General features: G+C 41.9%; 1 protein-coding gene across 1 annotated transcript in view; it reads right to left on the bottom strand.

Annotated features, from left to right (window-relative positions):
* LOC311320254 (phospholipid-transporting ATPase ABCA1) overlaps positions 1-21,331 on the bottom strand; it is a gene marked incomplete at both ends in the record, with an annotated part of 445,813 nt that overhangs the window by 418,427 nt on the left and 6,055 nt on the right. The window contains 6 exons of the mRNA XM_084451987.1: positions 2,927-3,125; positions 12,091-12,288; positions 17,020-17,147; positions 18,913-19,040; positions 19,290-19,431; positions 19,808-19,901. Coding sequence (XP_084308113.1) covers positions 2,927-3,125; positions 12,091-12,288; positions 17,020-17,147; positions 18,913-19,040; positions 19,290-19,431; positions 19,808-19,901 — 889 coding nt within the window. The remainder of the gene's footprint in view (positions 1-2,926; positions 3,126-12,090; positions 12,289-17,019; positions 17,148-18,912; positions 19,041-19,289; positions 19,432-19,807; positions 19,902-21,331) is intronic.

Genomic DNA, 21,331 nt, shown 5'->3' with positions numbered 1-21,331 from the left:
CTTGCTCGATCGTCTCGTTGAGAGAGGTCAGGGAATAATTTTTACAGCTCACTTTTCTGTCCCCCGGGTGAAAGTTTTTTTTTTTCTTCCCTCTACTGTACTGCTACTACTTCTGTACTGCTCATTTGCACTGTCCTGTCTTTACACTGTCCCGTCTCGTCCCGGCACCCTGTCCAATGTTGTCTCCATGTTACAGAATGCACCATTGACCGAAAACAAATTCCTAATGTGGAACAACTACATGGCAATAAACATCTCTGATTCTCATTCTGATACCAGCTTAACTACAGACCATCTCTGGCAGGATGATATTGAGACAGCTACTGTACAGACCAGCTGCACACCAGCTACAGACAAGCTACACACCAGCTACACACCAACTACAGACCAGCCAAGACAGCTAGGTACACACCAGATACAGACCAGCTATAACTCAGTTACAGACCAGCTACAACTCAGCTACGCACCAGCTACAGACAAGTTATAGACCAGCTACAACTCAGCTTAAGACCAGCTACACACCAGCTAAAGACCAGCTACAGATAAGCTACAGACCAGCTACTGTACCGACCAGCTAAAACTCAGCTGAAGACCAGCTACAACTCAGCTACAGACCAGGGGCCTCATTTTTAAACATTGCGTAGAATCCACATAACTAAGTTAGCTTAGCTAAGTGAGTACTAAAATATACGCACAAAAAATCTCCGATTTATAAAACGTTGCGTTACACAACCCATGTTCACTCAGGCACGCCTACGCCAGCTGCCCTTTATAAATCACAATCAACACTTAACTTGGCGCAGGTGAACGCGCGTTCTGATCACACCCCAATTAACGCCCACAATTGCCTATAAATGGTCAGTGATACGCCTATACATATGCAACGACAATGGAGCCGAGTGCAAAAGGCAGAAAGAGAAAGATACATTTTACCGATGCGAGGTGGAGGTATTGGTCAACGAGGTAGAGACGCCGCAAAAGGATCTTTTCGGAACGATGATTTCACATGTGCACGACTGATAAGAGCACCTGTTAGGCCTGAGTGGTCCCATTTAGATTATAATGAATTATCTATCATGCAGGCTATATTGGCATTCGTTTAGTGCGGTAGGCCTTATTAGGTGGCTGCTTATATCCAAACTGATAATCATTATAAGCCTATAGTGTTGTTGCATGGGTAATGGGGTTTGCATCTTTATTGCACATAATCTAATGCTTCACAGGGTGGCCCATGAATAAAATGCCTAACTTATCAACGTATAAACGGGTCAATTTACAATGACATCCATAACAATGCAAACATGTAGGCCTATAGTGACTACTTAAGGCAAGTATCCCCAATTTAACTGTACGACAGATCTGAGGGTTCTTTGCAGCAGCCAATTTGTGTATTTTCCAGGATATCATGCATTTCACATACTTTCTCAAAACATTCTGTAGGCATATAGAAGCTGCGTGTTCTAATGGATGTTGCGGGATAGCCAAGCACATATTAGAACATCTGTGCCAAGTCCCGGCATATCCAAGGCCCCGTGCGTCATGGCCTACTATAATCCAGCTATATCAGTGCCTGTATTGAGGTCTTGTAAATATATGGGGTCCATGGATGAGTTTCATGTGATTCTATAAAGCGTAATTATAGCTACACACATGACGATTCAGCAAATGAATAATCTAACTTGCTCCCTTGTGTTCTTACAACTTGGAGACGCATCACCTCCATGCGCTGTTTTGCGCACAGCTAATTCTACCAAAGCGGCAAGTGAGCATTGGGATGACATGCGTTTTTAGGCCCACATTCCTCGCATGCCTGCTACATGACAATCGTACGACAATATGAGGATATATGATTATGTACAATATAGCCTAATGTAGCCTACAGTTGCCTCAAGTAGGACATTTCCATTCACCGCTCAACATTATTGTAATTGCGGCTTGCCTTGCGGCTTGCCTCAGTGGTCATTCGGGTTTACATAAAAGCCTAATCAAATATAGGCTATAAATACATTGACGAATTAATAGGTGGATAATTAAACATACGAATAATTAACTAAATAAATGATTAACTGAATATACGTCAACGCCGAATGCAACATTTGTTTGGTGCGGTATAGGCTATCGACATACGGAATCATTACTATGATAAGCCTATAGGCTCGTGTCGTGTTGTGTTATCAACGTAATGTGGCTTTTATTCATAGGCTACTGCCCGTGATGCTTCTTGGGATAGCCTATAAATTAATAGGCCTATAACATTATATTATGACACAAATGGGTCAATTCACAGACACATCCAAAGCAATGCCGACATTATTTCGTGATTAGGCTACGGTGGCGATTGATTCCATTTAAACTGTGTGACAAATTGGAGGGTTTCTTGCAGCGACCGATGTATTTATTATTCAATATGTCATGTGTTTCGCAGACTTTCCCGAGTTTCATCCCTCTGCCATCGGAGTCGCGTTTTCCCCTTTCTCCAGAAACGTGCTTATCGTAGTTAAAGGAGGGTCGAAGTGTGCGTAGAGTTACGCACACCTTCCGCCAACTTATCGCTCAGCTCGTTTTTTATAAATACCGAAAGTTGCGTAGAAAGTTGCTCAGCATGGGTTACGCATGCTTTTGTACTTACGCAACGTTTATAAATGAGGCCCCAGGTAAAGAGAGGCTACAGACCAGCTACAACTCAGCTACAGACCAGGTAAAGAGAGGCTACAGACTAGCTACAACTGAGCTACAGACCAGCTACAACTCAGGTACAGACCAGCTACAAGGAGATATTTTTCATTTTACATTTTGTTTTTGCACAGCCAAGGTAGTGATTGAAATAAACCGTTTTATTTTTTATTACACAATGGTGACTTCTTTGTGTTAGTACAAATAAAAAATGGACAAACAAAAGCTTGGGTATAAACTAAACAAGACTTACTGGAATTTCTGTTTGTGACATCGGACGTCGTCTTGTTGTCCTTGTCGTTCCTCATCCCTTCGAAGCTGAGGGTCGTGTTGGTGGAGTTGAAGTTCGGTTCTTTACCACATAGCAGCATACTGATACTGCCAAACATGTTTCCCCTGAAATCTAGCCTGTCTGCTGTCTTCAAGAGCACAGAGTCCTGCAATCTGGTCATCTGTATAGACAAAGGAAATGGTTGTGATCTTTCAAGACTTGTACGCCTATCATTGTAAATCAGTATCAGAAGTTCATGATAGACTTCATGCATACTGTCACAACGCTTACTTCAAAACAATTGTGTGTTGTTGTAACAGCAGCATTTCACTCACTGTCAATTCAGATGCTGTATGATGAAACACACACCAACCTCATTAATCACTGGTATCGCGTCCGTGGACATTTTCTCCATTAAGCCAAATGTCTCTGTTGGATCCAGACTCAGAGCTGATGATAGCTAAGGGATTGGAGGAGAAAATTAAGTTCAGCCATTTCAAGGACAAGTGTCATATTTTACTGATCGGTGCATTCAGATCAGCCTAGAGTTGAATCAGCTGGGCTGCAACAGGTAGCGTGAGCCCTTCTCCGCATTTCAACTTCCCGCGCATTAAGGGTTGAGCTACTAGTTGTAAACCAATTTTGTTTGTTTTAAGCCTTGTCATAACTATAGTAACAATAACTGACAACAGTGGTGCTGGCACAAAGCTCCTGAGGTAGAGCCGCCGGCTGGGGATCATAAGCTCCCTGGTTCGATCCCAGCTCCTGGCAGTATGCCGAACTGTCCTTGAGCAAGACATTGAACCCTAAATGGCTCACGTGCGGCACGGCGGCGTATACCTAGTATTATCGCCTCAAAGCCAGGAGGTCTCCGGGCCTTTCTGTGCGGAGTTTGCATGTTCTCCCTTGTTTCCTCCCAATACAAAAAACATGCAGAAGAACTGATGTTCTTCAGTCCGGTCCCTGACCAGGACTTGGACTGAGCACTTGGACTTGGTCTCCGGGCACCATGAACAATGGCTGCCCACTGCTCCTGGCTGCCCCTGGAGGAGGACAGGGAACAATTTCCACTGGCGACACAAAGCGGCACATGTGGCCAAATAAAGACCCCTCAAGGTCCAGAATTTATCATTGAGTGTTTGTGACACAAATTCTGTGTTTTCATTAGTTTGAGGTATTGACTTCATGTGAACAGCTTTTGAAAGAGGAGCTTTGTTTCACAAATGTCGACACCTTTATATACCTTATTAGCTAAAACAAAGAGAGAGAGAGAGAGAGAGAGAGAAAGAAGGAGGATGACAGACTTCAAGGGACTTCACTGCCTGAAGTTGTAGGAATTCTGTAAAAAGAGCCTGAAGCTATCGATAGTTTATTTATACTGACATATATTCTGTGTGATTGAACTTTAGAATATATAGCAGACAATTCCTTCATAGTGCATTGTGTATATATTGCACACTTTTGATAATAGTTCAGTGTGAAAATAATGTATTCAACTTAAAATCCCCCCCATTTATAATTATGCACAGTAAGTGTGCCCTGAGTATGATAGCCTACATTTGGTACAGTATGACATTTCTAAATCCCTTTTTATAAACACCAAACACAATATTCTGACTGTGATGGTGTTAAAAAAAATATTTTCTTACAAATCGATGCCCAGATTATGAGTCACAGCCATAGCACACATAGAACATCTGACGGAGAGACCTTCAAAATCGCCCTAGGCAGAAACAGCATGCCCTTTAGAGCCCTATCATGTCCACGTGTCGAGACTATGCTAACATGAGCTCCCTCTTGACCTTCACAGAGTTGAACACTGCAGTTCAAAAATCCATGCACTGAGACCGAGAGGGCAGATAAAAAAGAAATAGAGACCAAGAGAGAGAGAGATAGACAGAGAGAGGAGGAGAGTGAGAGATGGAGAGGATACGACAACAAGATCATGTGGGAAAAGGACAGAATGAAAGAATCCCAGACACTTTGCCGTATTCGTTCAAGAGCTACACAGGCATTTACAAATTCAAGGCAGTTTTTCCCCTACCATTGCCTCCTGAAAGACCCCAAAAGTCAAAAATAGCTGACTTTTAGTTTTTTTTTGCATAAGTAAATGGAGTTTACCATAGTAAAAATTAACAGCACGACTAGCAGACATTTTGTGACTGGGAGTAAGAAATGGTAAAATGAAAATATGTTCTGTTGCTGTAGCTAGCTACATACATACTGTAATGTAACCAGTAAACAATTTAGTGTATGTCTTCTGATGTTACTATGTAACTATGTAGGCTTACATTAGCTAGGATGTGTTGTGGACTAAATGGCATTGCATTTAAGTTAGTTCACATCCCATTTAGGCTATGCATTTTCAAAAATGCTTTTGCGATTTCTCTGTTCAGCATTCAAACACATTTCCTGCAGGACATGTAATTTTTTAAAGGGGTCCACGTTTGCAAAACGAACCTTTCCATTGTTTTTGCATGTACATTTGAGACTCTGATGGGCCTACTAACACACAAAGTATGAAGTGAAACAACCTAGAAATTCTGTTGTGGTCAGCGGAAATGAAAACATTAGAAAAAAAGTCAGTCCCTGCAAGCCATTCAAATCTCCCGTGTCACTCTACTGTACGTCACATTCGGGTACCCCGCTAGCTAGCATAATGTCTTTGCACGGAAAATGCTCTGTTCTTGGATGTACTAAGCAGCACAGATCGTCTCTCAAGCTCAAAAGACAGCAGAGCCGAGTGGATACATTTTATTTTTAGATGGCAACGTTCCCGCTGAAATTGGCAAAACAATGGCAGTGTGTGATAGCCATTTTTTGCCCGATTGCTTTTCCAACCTTGGTCAGTACAATGCAGGATTTTCAGATAAACTCTTTCTGAATGATCAAGCAATACCAACTGTCTGTGGAAATTATGCAGAAACTAAGTAATTATGCTGTGTGTTTGTTTGCATACACAGTAGTACTAACGCTAGCTAGCTAATACGAACAAACTCCTATTTTGCCTCAACCCGGATGCTCGAGCATATGCTCGATCATCTCATCACATGTTAGAGTAACGTTAGTGGAATGAAATTGGTTGACTTCTAGTTCATCAAGCGGTCATTAAAAATGATCAGTATGACCATAAGCAGTGGACATCATTGTAGTCAAATGGTGTCATATAGCCTGGTCTGTAACAGGGTTTACCATTGGGGTGTCTTGTGAGTCGTCGATTGATTAATTGAAGGACTGATTGCTGGTTCTCTTTTGTTTCATGTGTGAATGGCGGAGCATGACAAAGCTGCAAGGAATTAGCTAATCGCAAGGTGTTGCTTTGAAAAGGGAAGCTTTCCAGAGCGGCCTGCAGGACACAGGAGCATTTCATATTAACTGATGTTGTATTGAACCAGGCAGGTTTGTTGTATTGAACCTTTATGTGTGGTATTCCAAATTGGTAGCGTCAGTGGGCAGGTGATGTAAGTAGTAACTAGCGTTATTGTTGCCTAGCACTGGCCCTTTGGCCATTTTTGTCCTTGCGTTGCCGCTCTGTAAAGAGATCTGTCAGGTTTTGATGTTGTATTGTCTCCTGTATCTTCTGTAGGCCTACACAACCTGTGAGAGCTGTTTTAAGCATTTTGTATTGGATGTATGTACCTAATATCACCTTCTATGGTTAGGACTGCATTGGGTTGGGCGATTGTAGCCACTTGACAGAAAGACAAGAAACTCACCGTGGTTTTCGGACATATAATTCGCCATAAAGTCAGATTCTAGTTCATCTGGAAAGGCTTTTTAAAATGTTTAGCATAGAACTATTTAGTCGCAGCACATACATGTGTAAACTTCCGCAAACTAGGTAGCCTAGCAACATAAACAATAAAAATAGCTACCGTAAGTAGTTCCGCTTCCTGAATCCCCTCTGCGGATTGATCTACACATCTATAACGGTCGCTTCAATACAAGTCAATGGATTTCATAAAATTATCAATAAAACCCTACAGGATTCATACTTTGCGGCAAATTCGATGTCAGAACACCAACGGACACCAATTACCCCCTCGATGAGCTTCTTTTCTTTGAAATCGAGAGTTTAACATGTTTTTTTAAAGATTTTTCAAGGCCCACCCACATCCATTGTATGACCAAAACGGTGGTAGAGCAATTATCAGACTTTCTTAAAAGTGCTATCGTGCTAACCTTTTGATCTGAACCATTGTATATGATCATAAGTAACCTTAAAACAGGGCTAAACATGCATTTTCCCTTTACTACTCCTTTAAATTGTTGAAAATTTGCATAATAGGACACCTTTAAAGTAAAATGTTTTTGTGTTGTACATAATTATTGATATGTTAATATTTATTTACCTAAGCACATTTGAGCTCAATGTAGAGAAATGCATCGATACTAAAATGGATAGGCTATCTATGCTAACAAACACTCTACTGCGCGCACCTATGATGACAGTCAATACTATGTATCCATGACATGCCCGCCCCATGACAATAGTAGTTTCGGAGGGCCTACACCGGCCTGAAAAAAATCCTAGGGGAAACACTGCAAGGGCATGTGACTTGAATTGCAGTTTAGACCAGCAATTGCAGGGTCCCTTGAGTTCTGAGTACATTCATTTTGGCTCAATGTCACTGTTGGCAGCTTATACAGGCGAGCTAAGAGGAATTGATTAGACATCTCTCACTGGCAATTTTGAGCAAAACAGCTTGAAATTGCAGCCTACAGTACACAGGTGATAAGCAGATGTATCTTGATACGTTATCATATTAGATGGAGTATAAGGAGACCCATCGTACTGCATTGTCAAACGTGCATTTGTTAGACTGCAAGATGATTGTTAGACTATAAATGTCTTTATTCTTCGATGATCTATCATTTCTGCAGCCGTGTGTGTGGGGGTATTTTTTGAGGACACCGATGAGTGAAATGCCAGAAGCGGGCGGCACAAATTGAATTGTTGACCACAAGGCTGCAAGGGTTAGTGTGGCAGTGACATCATTACACTGATGAGACGCTAACGACCGGCTTGGAATAATATTATTCATGCATATACTACCCTTCACTTAAGAACAGTCATAGTTTCAGACATAAGAACATGCCAGAGACCCCAGCAACTCCAAGACCTTTGGAGAGTATTGTGTAATTCCACATTTGCCTCAAAGTATCTACTGTAATTATAGCAGAGTTGCCCCTCATAGTGTACCATAATGTGTATTTATTGGCTCCGCCCAGCGACCGCTGGCGGTATATATTTATATGGCGGTATATATTTTCGGTCGTGTGTTATTTCATTTGTTCGTTCGGTCACAAACAGGATTATACAAAAACTACCAGAGCGATTTTCATGAAACTGGGTGGAGAGGTGCATCATGGGCCAAGTTAGAACACATGAAACTGGGTGGAGGGGTGTAGCATGGGCCAAGTTAGAACACATGAAACTCGGTGGATGGGTGTAGCATGGGCCAAGTTAGAACACATGAAACTCGGTGGAGGGGTGTAGCATGGGCCAAGTTACTGTAGAACACATGAAACTGGGTGGAGGGGTGTAGCATGGGCCAAGTTAGAACACATGAAACTCGGTGGAGGGGTGTAGCATGGGCCAAGTTAGAACACATTACATTTTGATGCGGATCAGAATCACTGGGCGGATACACTAATTAAAAGAAAACATTTGCCAAACTTAGACCGTCTTCCTTCCCTTAATATTTACTTCTGCTGGATTTCCTATACCACCATTGGCCGAGCGGTATGGTACCAGTCTAGCATTGTGTCGGCCCGGTTCAATTCCCGGGTTCGGTTTTTGATTTTTTTTTTTTTTTTACTGTTTACATGTTTCTATGTATGTAAAACAAAATCATATCTGACTCATGGAAAACTAATCAGATAAAAACTGTATTAGGAAAAGTTACATTTTCTTAGCCTGGATCATGTGGTATTAGCCTACATATAAATCATAAACTACCTGCACATCTGGACTGAGGTTTTCCCCTTAGTGTCAGGTTTCACTTAACTATGTGTTCGTTTTAAGTTGAGTGTTGAAGCAAACGAAAACAACTATATTAAACTACCAGAGCGATTGGAACCACTCTGATATCATAAGAAAAAAGACAAGGACAGTCACACCGTGCTGCTTTCTTATCTATACATTTTTATTAACTTACACATTCATGCGCGGAAACCTGTGCTCTGAGAACGCTTTCTAGTCTTTACTTCTTCTGTTAGGCTTACGCATTGCCTGGTGGCTGAGCGGTTATAGCTAAGCTAAGAGCTGATTTTAGGCAGAATCGTTCAGTTGGTGATACAAGCATGAAAATTGGCATGAGCAGTCTCCATGGGTCACTTAACAAGAAAATGGTCCGAGCCAACTTGAATTTTCAAGATGGCGGCCATTTTTCAAGATGGCCACCACCTTAGTGGAGTAGTTAAGTGATGTAGCCTAATCATTCAATTGGTGATACAAGCATGGGAATTGGCATGAGAAGTCTCCATAAGTCACTTGACAAGAAACTGCTCACTGCCACTTAAAATTTCAAGATGGCGGCCATTTTCAAGATCACAATCATGCCGGCCCTCTATTTGCAACTTAGAATACCAGCAATAACGCATAGCATAAGGAAACAACAGTAACCACACAAAGTCTAGTCTATTGCAATGCACAGTCAACATTATAGCCTAGCCAACTTAGAACCCATCCCAGAGACATTGACACTGGGCTAGTGCCCCTCTACCCCTCCCAGAGGCATGGACACTGGCATAGTGCCCATCCGATTTACCAGCCAGAGGAATGAACCCAGGACTTAATTTCTGTATATAGTTTTGTAACTTATGTCTTCTGGTATTGTCTATAATGGCTGATTGGAAAAAGTATGTTCAGTTGTGTTCATACATGACCACCTCTCATAAACCCACCCACAATCAGTTACACCTCCAAAAAGCTTCCTCTTCAATGGTGCAAGTATGCTATTTATACTGAGGAGTGAGTTTAACCATTTCAACTCTATTACACCAAGAAAATGCATTAATGGACGGAGCTCTGTGCTCTCTGAGCACCCTTTCTAGTTTGGCATTATTTTTCTCCCTCTATCCATTATTTACACTATGTGTATGCAGTATGTACTGTTTCACAGTTTTTATACATCTGTGTACTGTATCACAGTTTTTATACATCTGTCTGGATTGCATTTGGTTTGAAATGGTTTGTGAAACTCCAGTGTAAGACCTATACCATACCATACCACTTTATTTATAGAGCACATTTAAAAACAACAAAGTTGACCAAAGTGCTGTACAAGTCAAACAACAATAACACACAAAGAGCACATAGTAAAACATGCGCAGTATGTCGCATGAAAAAGGCTCTTAGGCCATGTCAGGAAAACGCCAAAGAATATAAGTGTGTTTTGAGGTGTGATTTAAACACCTGCAAAGTGGGGGCCTGTCTAACATGCAGAGGTAGCTCGTTCCAGAGCTTAGGGGCTGCCACTGCGAAAGCCCGATCCCCCCTGAGCTTCAGCCTGGATTTGGGGACAACCAGGAGAAGCTGATCAGAGGACCTGAGGGACCTTGGAGGAGCATAGGGTTCCAGCAGTTCCGAGAGGTAGATGGGTGCCAAGCCATTTAGGCACTTAAAAGTAAACAGCAACATTTTAAAATCAATCCTAAAACGCACAGGAAGCCAGTGGAGGGAAGCCAGTACCGGGGTAATGTGCTCTTGCTTACGTGTACCAGTTAGCAGACGAGCGGCAGCGCTCTGGACTAACTGCAGGCGAGAAAGAGAGGCCTGACTGACACCAACATACAAAGCATTGCAGTAATCGAGACTAATCGAGACGAGAAGTCATAAAAGCATGTTTTACATTTTCAAAAACACAGCGTCATAAAAAAGACCGTGTGGTTTGACCGTGTGAAGAGTTCCGCCTGCATCCGTACCAGCTGGGACACTATGCTGTAGGTGAATACATACAGTAAAAGGACAGTGTGTGAATACACAGCTGGCTGGCCTGCGGAGAGCAACACCTACATCCTGGTCTTTGCCCTTACTCCGCCTCCCTCAATCTGTCTGCTGTGTCCCAAGCTCCACCGCAATAAAATAAAAACACTCTGCTGCTACACACGTCTAAATCACCACACTGTCGCTCCATACAGCAGGGATAAGCTGTCTCTTCTTTCTCCTTCTGCTTTTGTCCATCTCTTTGTGTTTTTGTTATCGCCCCTCTTTCAGCAGCTCCAGCTCAGTGTGAAGGACTTCTTTTCTCTCCCTCTCCTATTTTGCTTCAGGGGAAAGAGTTTTTTTTATTTATTTTTTGTCATATCTTGTCAAGGCTTTCTGTTCAATGACTGAAAATGCCTCTGGGCATTGTGGGTTGTTCAAATGGCTTTTTTCTACTTCCTGTGAACTTCTGCCTCATCACTTATTCATTGCGTTTTGCTGTCCCATATATTTTCCCTCAAAGATAAACTCTGGAAGCAGAGTGCATGCTTTTCTCAGAAAGACGGACAGCAGGAGTCCAACGAAATCCGGTAAATATCGACTTAAAATGAATAGTTTTAATCAGATTGCACTTACATTCCCATAGTGTTCAGAGCGCTTGAGAGGGGATGTATATGAAGCAAGTTGGGATCAAAGCTGCAGTATGTAAGATTTAAAAAAATTAAATATTACTACATTGCTATGATAAATTGAGAGAGAGTGATTCAGCTCCTCTGTGAAAACCACATCTTTGTAGACCTCTGTTTGGCTCTGCTACAGCAATTATAATAGTGATTATAACTTGGTGTCGGGTCACCACCAGAGCATTGAAAAATATAATGCTTGTAGCTGAGGGTGCCTCCTCCTACTGCACAGAGGCGTGGCCAAACCTGGTTTAAACGCTCCCTCGCTGCTGGCCCATAGTGCAGAAGCTACATGCTGCAGCTTTAACATACTGTATGGTAATGGGAATGGAAAAGCCATTGGCCTCATGCATTGGATTCTTTAACGGTTTACTTGGTGAGACATGACTGGGAACACCGTATAATTAGTTGAAACCACCAATGTGTCACTGTCATATGACTTAGTGTACCAACAACACAAACTCATCTTGTAATTATTAGAGGATGAAATCACAGCAAGATTGAACTGGGTAGTAGAAAGCCATGCTACTCACTGTAGACAACACTTTCCTTGAGTTGAGGTTTTGAAGGAAAACCTGCCTGGCTTCCCTCAGCTGCTGTGGCGTGAGGGAACAGCTGACATTGTGAAAGGCCTCCTTGTCAGCAGGATTGGTAAACTCCACATACTGATCCAGAGTTGCGCCGTCGCACAGGGCGGTCTGGAGGTCATCTGGCCTCAGAACGCTGGTCATCTGGTCAGGAAAATATGGGCATAGGTGTACGTTCAGGAGGGGGAAACAAGCAAAATTAAAGCTGCTTCGCAGCGATGAGGCGGGGCCAGGCAATTTCCGACAAGTTTAGGAGCAATAAGCGAGAGAATAGGACAACAAGAAAGTTGACATTCCAATGTTCATTTTGTACATTCGTATCGTAAAACATTTGTAAAACATTTTGATGCTCGATTTTGATAATTCAACAATGGTCAATGAGTTTGTGAATTACAGTCTGAAGATCCAGTGTAGCAAGTTTGGTGTTAATTGATTGAAAAATGTTGGATGAGATATGTTTATTAATTTTTACAGGTTTTGTTAGCTTTTTTTTCATAATTGAACATTAATTTCAGCAGCTGTGTAGGCTACTCAGTCAGTTGCCAATCAATCGATTTAGTCATTGTAATCCTCGGCGGGGGTGGGGTAGGGTTGCCAACAGCGATGTCTCAGATTCGTGGAGCTTGCGTTGGATTGTGGGTAACGTAGTTTTCTCTGTATGAAGTGTTGGTTTCAGAGGACAGAATTAAACATATTTTAAAAAATTCAATTTTTGAGATAGAATTCTGAAAAAAATCATACTACATCTTGAATATGTGGCCAATGTTGTCACTTTTTATGAGGATGATCAGACATTGATTTGGAGAGAATTAATAGGAACTGTATACAGAACTGTTAACAGTAAAACTTTTTGAAGTGCTGTGGGCTCTATTTTTCATATTTCAAAAATCTGTGAGGATCGTTTGGTAAGGACAGTCTGACGATACAGTAGATCGATTTTGGTGTCAATTGAACTAAAAATGTGGGAGGAGATAGGTTTGATAGGTTTTACAGTTTATGAAGAAATCTGAGTGATGGACTTCAAAATTCCTGCAAGGTCAAAGCGTATGAAAGTTTTGTCTCACTTGGGACTACATTCACGTGGTGGTTTTACAGTGATAGCACCTATGGCTGATTTGTTATGATTTTTTTAAAGTTTTAAATTTTAGACTGTTGCTGTAGCGCCACCTTCAGGTTTATTGACCTACAATGCAGGTTGAGGACTTTGGGTATAGGACTGGAGCTTTGTGCAAATTTTGGTGATTTTTTGTCCACGGGAAGTTAGACTTCAGTGGAAGATGGAGAATAATAATAATATTAATAATAATAATAATAATTAAAGCTGCTTCGCAGCGATGAGGCGGGGCCAGGCAATTTCCGACAAGTTTAGGAGCAATAAGCGAGAGAATAGGACAACAAGAAAGTTGACATTCCAATGTTCATTTTGTACATTCGTATCGTAAAACATTTGTAAAACATTTTGATGCGTTGTAAGCTCGATTTTGATAATTCAACAATGGTCAATGAGTTTGTGAATTACAGTCTGAAGATCCAGTGTAGCAAGTTTGGTGTTAATTGATTGAAAAATGTTGGATGAGATATGTTTATTAATTTTTACAGGTTTTGTTTGCTTTTCTTCATAATTGAACATTAACTTCAGCAGCTGTGTACTCAGTCAGTTGCCAATCAATCGATTTAGTCATTGTAATCCTCGGCGTTGGGGGTTGGGTAGGGTTGCCAACAGCGATGTCTCCGATTCGTGGAGCTTGTGTTGGATTATGGGTAACGTAGTTTTCTCTGTATGAAGTGTTGGTTTCAGAGGACAGAATTAAACATATTTTAAAAAAATAAATTTTTGAGATAAAATTCTCAAAAAAAATCATACTACATCTTGGATATGTGGCTAATGTTGTCACTTTTTATGAGGACAATCAGACATTGATTTGGCGAGAATTAATAGGAACTATATACAGAACTGTTAACAGTAAAACTTTTTGATGTGCTGTGGGCTCAATTTTTCATATTTCAAAAATCTGTGAGGATCGTTTGGTGAGGACAGTCTGAAGATACAGTAGATCAATTTTGGTGTCAATTGAACTAAAAATGTGGGAGGAGATAGGTTTGATAGGTTTTACAGTTTATGAAGAAATCAGAGTGATGGACTTCAAAATTCCTGCAAGGTCAGAGCATATGAAAGTTTTGTCTCACTTGGGCCTACATTCACGTGGTGGTTTTACAGTGATAGCACCTATGGCTGATTTGTTATGATTTTTTTAAGTTTTAAACTTTAGACTGTTGCTGTAGCGCCACCTTCAGGTTTATTGACCTACAATGCAGGTTGAGGACTTTGGGTATACTACTGGAGCTATGTGCAAATCTTGGTGATTTTTTGTCCACGGGAAGTTAGACTTCAGTGGAAGATGGAGAATAATAATAATAATCAAGATTCCTGCAAGGTCAGAGTGTATGAAAGTTTTGTCTCACTTGGGCCTACATTCACGTGGTGGTTTTACTGTGATGGCACCTATGGCTGATTTGTTATGATTTTTTAAAGTTTTAAACTTTAGACTTTTGCTGTAGCGCCACCTTCAGCTTTATTGACCTACAATGCAGGTTGAGGACTTTGGGTTTAGTACTGGAGCTATGTGCACATTTTTGTGATTTTTTGTCCACAGGAAGTTAGACTTCAGTGGAAGATGGAGAATAATAATAATAAGTAAAACATTTTAATGCATTGTAAGCTCAATTTTGATAATTCAATAATCTGGTCAATGAGTTTGTGAATGACAGTTTGAAGATCCAGTGTAGCAACTTTAGTATTAATTGATTGAAAAATGTGGGTTACAGGTTTTGTTAGCTTTTTTTTTTCATAATTGAACATTAACTTCAGCAGCTGTGTACTCAGTCAGTTGCCAATCAATCAATTTAGTCATTGTAATCCTCGGCGGGGTTGGGTAGGGTTGCCAACAGCGATGTCTCAGATTCGTGGAGCTTGCGTTGGATTGTGGGTAACGTAGTTTTCTCTGTATGAAGTGTTGGTTTCAGAGGACAGAATTAAACATATTTTTAAAATGGCTGATTTGTAATGATTTTTTAAAGTTTTAAACTTTAGACTGTTGCTGTAGCGCCACCTTCAGGTTTATTGACCTACAATGCAGGTTGAGGACTTTGGGTATAGGACTGGAGCTTTGTGCAAATTTTGGCGATTTTTTGTCCACGAGAAGTTAGACTTCAGTGGAAGATGGAGAATAATAATAATATAGGCAAATACAATAGGGTTCCGGCAGCTACGCTGCCTGGCCCCTAATAATAATAATAATAATAATATAGGCAAATACAATAGGGTTCCGGCAGCTACGCTGCCTGGCCCCTAATAAAAATGCTAAGAAAAACAGCTTTTTTTGTAGACCTGCCCAACAACTGTATCCAACAAGGTTATTTTTCTTGAGGGTACTGTTCTTGGATGTGGCAGATCAAGTCAGCAGTTCATTCAATTCATACAGTATGTAAAATGTTTTCATTATACAGTACCATGTAGGATTCTATAAGCTTGGAAATTATGACATGCTTAAACGGGGTGTGGCTTTGAGAAAAGATGGATGTTCCATTCTGGCACTACGAGCAAACGCTATGAAAGCTCTGCCCTGATGAAGGCCTCCTGACTAAAACATGTAGGCATTTTTATATGTTCATCATGAACTAGCCCAAGAATAAAGACTTTTTAATTTTGTACCAGAAGAGCTGCCATGGTATTATGACTCCCTGCTAAAGAGCACCTTCTTGGTTCACCTGCCTGAACCTGAACCTGTTTCTCTGACTGATCTGTTATCTCGGGGAACATGGCAGGGTATCAATGGGAACAATCTAACAGAGACAGACAGACACACAGAACACTTATCAGAGAAACTCCATAAAAAAAAACCCTCAAATGTGGTCGCGTATCCCATTTCTTTTCCTGACTGTCGCTGGCGAGAACTGCTGCGCCCTAGAGACACACCATTGGATATGCTCAATCAGCGTACTTTTGTTCAACATGTTTCAGAAATATGCATGTTTAGCCCAGGTGTAACACACGACTGCCTCTGCCAGTCAGCTTCACAACAAAGTTGCCTTGACTGGCTCAGGTCAGGGCTGCGTTCAAATTCAGCTAACAGAGGCGAACGTTCGCCGCAAACATGTTTTCTCCTAACGGTCCCATTTGAACGGCTTTTAATGAACGTTACAAATAGTTTGCATAAACGCAACAATCCCCATGGGAGCACATCTCCAGTAAGCCTGGGTCCATTGTGATCCTCGTTCCGTTACTGGCGAACTACCTCTCCAGACTGTTAGCTTCTGTTAGCAAACGTTTGCGGCGAACACAAAGCTAACGGAAAATAGTTCGCTAACAGAAAATAGTTCGCTAACGTTCGCAAACATTCGCTCTGTTAGCTGAATTTGAACGCAGCCCAGGTATGCTGGAGCCAACGCCCGCACAGCCAGTGACACTCTGCCAGTCGGCTGCAGAGAGCACCTTCAGCCATAGGCTCATCTACCCCAGGGGCAAAATAGAGGGTTCAGGCGTTTCTTTGTGCCAGCAGCCATCAGACTATAACAGTGCCCAATGCCCCCTCATGTCACCTGTCACTTTTTTTTTTTTTTTTACATTTTATTATGTTTTACTCTTGTTTGGACTTTATTGTAGGTGTATATGTATGTATGTATGTATATATATATATATGTACACCTATATATACTCTTCCATGTATATTCTTTACTCTGATCTATTCTGCACATTCTTGCTGCTATAACACCAACCCCCCCCCCATCGTAACTCATCTTATGTTATATTACCTGCTACTTAACTAGCACAGAGGTACTAGACATTTTGAAAGGGGGACCTAAGTGTGGACTTACCTGATTCGGGCGAATATTTGCAGACATCAGGCTGTCTACTACGTGGGGGGCCACGGACAAGTCCTCTCTCAAATATGCTGAGAACCTTTCGCGGTCATTCAGGAGAGCCCTCAGAGGGACGGGCTGACCTTAAACAAGGGAACAGAGGGGAGGGGGGGTATTACATGGACAGAATTAGAATGGATTTCAAGTGGAAAGCACTCCATGGTAGTGAAGTATATCAGTACTAGAACCTAGAAATAAACTTGCCTTGCCTTGCCTTACTCCAAAGGCAGGGCTTTAATATACTGGCCAAACTTCAAAGAAAGACAATATTTCAGAATAATTGACACACTTTAATGGTATTGTTGGTTATGTGATATCCAACAGGCATTCAGGAGTCATTTCCACACAGTGAGTTGTTGTTTTCTGTTGAACACATCACTTTGGGGGAGCATTCAGTCATAAAGTACGGTGTTGAAATCATGCTCTCCGGGTGAATGTTCCCATAAACCATTGATCTGAGCTTGGGGAGGGTTTGACGGCGGAGCTGTTTTGAGTGGGAGTGGGAGCTGGTGTTCGGCGGCCAAACATGCATCAGCTCGTTAAGCAGCCATTTTTCCCTGATTAGTTGCCCGCTGATTGCAGTGAGTTAAAGGATGATCATCAAAAGCAGTGGACTGCTGAATGTTTTCCTACCCTTTGACAGCGTTTAAGGCTGAATGCAATTTGCAAGCCAGCGATGGACAATTTGCAAGCCACCGATTCCCTCTACAATGTGCTGATAATGAAATTGAATAGTTTGTGTTTTGTAAAGTGAATGGAGTTTATATAAGGTATGTATTTTAGGTATGTTTGTATGTGTAATGATAAATATGTGAACTGCTTTTTCTTGATATTCGCGCAAGAGCTCAGGGGAGGGGGGCTCATCCATACATTGGGGGAATTACCCATCAATATACAAGTTTAATTAACAAACAACCAGTACTCAAACTACTCCCTCTCTGGCTCTTATGACCTGGACACCATCACTGGGGATGGTCAAATAAGTGATCAAGATCCAAACCAAAATGTTGTTTCCTGCTAGACCTCCCCCACGCCAATCTCCTCACTGCTCTCGCTAATGACCTTTGGCGTTCTTGCCTGAAGACTGCGTTGCCTGTGAATTATGCTGCGGCTTAGATCTCTTGATGGATTTAATCTTGTATATTACAAGCCGGCGACCCCAAAATGCAAATGCCTCTCCAGCCGTTTGTCATGGCGCCCTCGCCGCCACCGCCCCACTCTGCCTATTTGCAAATTAGGAGCCCTATGAAAATCTGAATATCATCAGGCTGAATGAGCATAATGCAAAGTAGCAGCTTATAAAGACAAATGATCTGTCAGTCGGCAGGCAAATTGCATCATAAATAACGTCACCTTATTGTTTTTGAGGGATCTGTGAGAGTAACAAATCCTCCAAGTTGTCATGCACAGGAAGAGGTGACTTTCATTGATAATAGGCCACGGTCAAAGTGATTGTCACTGTTTATTAGTATGTACAGTTCCAGGGTTGTACTTGGACCATAGTTGTTATGGTCATAAACCATGTTGGATTTAGGGTTACAAACAAAGGTGACAGGTGAGCTCTAACTTTAAGGTTTATTCAAAACCGATGTGATATTTGTTTGCAAACAATGCATTTGATGGAAAGCCAGTCAGTGTCTTAATTTAAGACATCAGTGTACAATAGCCTACATTTTTGTTGTTCAACTGTTGGAACTGATTAGTCTGAGGCCATTTGCTTTGGATTTTAGATCCGGTCTAAGGTGAGGTTGCATAGGCGGGCTCTAGACAGGATCTGAATCTGATAGTGAATAGAATCCAGGCTCTTCTCCCCCGAGGCTAGAATTGATATTTTGCACTGCAACCTACCAATGGATGGGTTCGATTTCTCTAAGAGCAAAGCCAATTGGTCCAGGTCCTGAGAGAGCCGGCCAGCTTTGGTCAAGATGGATCGGTTGACCAGAAGGGACTGCAGCTCGATCAGAATCCCTGCAATTCTGCTGGAACAAGGAGGAAAACAAGTTAAATTGATTTTTATTAATCACTGACGAGACATGATCATGACCAGGTTTATGAACTGTACACGAGAATCCCGACGAGGATGGGAATGTCATTACATAAACAGCAGGATGTGTCATTCCTAATGATGTCACAGCTTTGACGATGACAGAGTTTATGGAGAAGCTTATCTGTAGTCAGATGCATTTAGCACTGCAATGAAATATCTTGGAAACAGGAGCACACACATGGAGTTGTTGAAGTTGTTGACTTGGCCTGGAGTTTCTCCCGGCGTCGGGTGACTCATGCACGGGTTGTCGATGTTGCACATCATCCCTTGTAACCATGGCAACATGCCGGCTGAAGGCATGGCTTTGTTTGGATAATGACCTAAAACAACATTGGGGAAAAAATAGTAATACTATAAGTAAAAAATCTTTATTACTATACATTTGGGTGTCTGATGCGCTTTTTTGTGGCTGTTCAATGGGAATGACGTCCCCTAGGGCCCGTGGAGCGGATGGACTCAGTGTGATGCAGCATTTGTCATTTTTGACTTTGCTCACAGTCAGCTGATGTTAAAGCTGGGTGTGGCACAGGCAGTAAGAGAGCCATGGGGATTCATCAAAGCTTTGATAATCATGCCTTTTCAAAGACATACATTTACATCATTCAATATAAAAGTAGTCATTCTTTAATATGATACCACGGAAATTATTGGTATGATTTTCTCCACGTTAACAGATGAGCGTCTGTTCCTACTTACATTGGCCTTTGTATATCGGCTGGTTGGTCGATCGCACCCACACCAGGATGAAGAAGAGGAACAGCGGCCATAGCAGCTCCACCACCAGTCGTGTCTGCGAGTTGAATAGAGTGAATGCTCCTCGTTCCAGTACCTCACATTATCATTGTATTCTTAGCTTCCAATCCATGTGTGTGTGTGTGTGTGTGTGAGTGTGTGTATGCCATGTCTTAGAACAACTGTATTATATCAAAAATGACGGAAAGACACAGAGTCAATGTTGTTATAGACAGAGCATACAAGGTCACCTTGGCAGTAACAGCAGGTTGTTTAGCGTTACAGTGAGTTTGCTGTTAGCTTAAAATGGGATGTCTAATGCATGTCTGAGCGTGCATCCAAGGGTGTGTGTCTGTGTATGTGTGTGTTCAAGTTGGGTTCAGCTACAGTACATCACTATAGCCCTGAGAGTTTGCTGGGGATCAGACTGCATGTTCGGCTGACTGACTCCCAAACCAACCCTGAAGCCCCCCTCTCCATCTACCTCTCTACTGCTCTCTACCTCTCCCTCTCCATCTACCTCTCTATATCTCTCTCTCCATCTACCTCTCTACCTCTCCCTCTCTATATCTCACCCTCTCCATCTACCTCTCTATATCTCTCCCTCTACCCCTCTCTACCTCTATACCTCTCTCCATCTATCTTTACCTCTCTCTACCTCTCCATCTATCTCTCTATATCTCTCCTTCTCCATCTACCTCTCTCTACCTCTCCATCTACCTCTACCTCTCTCTACCTCTCCATCTATCTCTCTCTCTCTCTCTACCTCTCCATCTCTCCATCCACCTCTCTATATATCTCCCTCTCCATCTACCTCTCTCTCTCTACCTCTCCATCTACCTCTCTCTACCTCTCCATCCATCTCTCTTCCTCTCTCTCCATCTACCTCTCTATCTCTCTCCATCTACCTCTCTCTATATCTCCCTCTCCATCTACCTCTCTATCTCTCTCTACCTCTCCATCTATCTCTCTTCCTCTCTCTCCCTCTCCATCTACCTCTCTATCTCTCTCCATCTACCTCTCTATATATCTCCCTCTCCATCTACCTCTCCCTCGCTCTCTGTTCTGTCCAAACTAATACAAACGTCTACCTCAGCCTGGCGCCGTCCTCTACTTTTATTGTGACGCGCTAATGTCAATGTGGGACAGGGACACACTAATGTCCGCACTACATCTCACTGCATGGATTTCACTTCTAATATCCCCAGGGACTGGGAGGGACAGAGAAAATGTGTCAAGGTCACAAATTTCATAGAGAATAAAAATATGGCACGCACATCAACTCAAACCTTTTTAGGCAGGTGCTGTCTGAAGAAGAGCAGTGGCTCGAAACGTCACAGATTAAAGCATGTTAAATGGAGCTACAGTGTGCGGATCATCCATTCTTCTTATAGGTCACAAATTTCCCCATTTTTCTCTCATAATGTTACCTTCGGAGCAATAGTAATGGGAGCAATGTCGTCGATTTTCATCTAGTCTCAACCACTA

The sequence above is a fragment of the Borostomias antarcticus genome, assembly GCF_949987555.1.
Source record: "Borostomias antarcticus genome assembly, chromosome: 17".
NCBI classification, from domain to species: domain Eukaryota; kingdom Metazoa; phylum Chordata; class Actinopteri; order Stomiiformes; family Stomiidae; genus Borostomias; species Borostomias antarcticus.
This window is presented reverse-complemented; position numbering and strand designations above follow the sequence as displayed.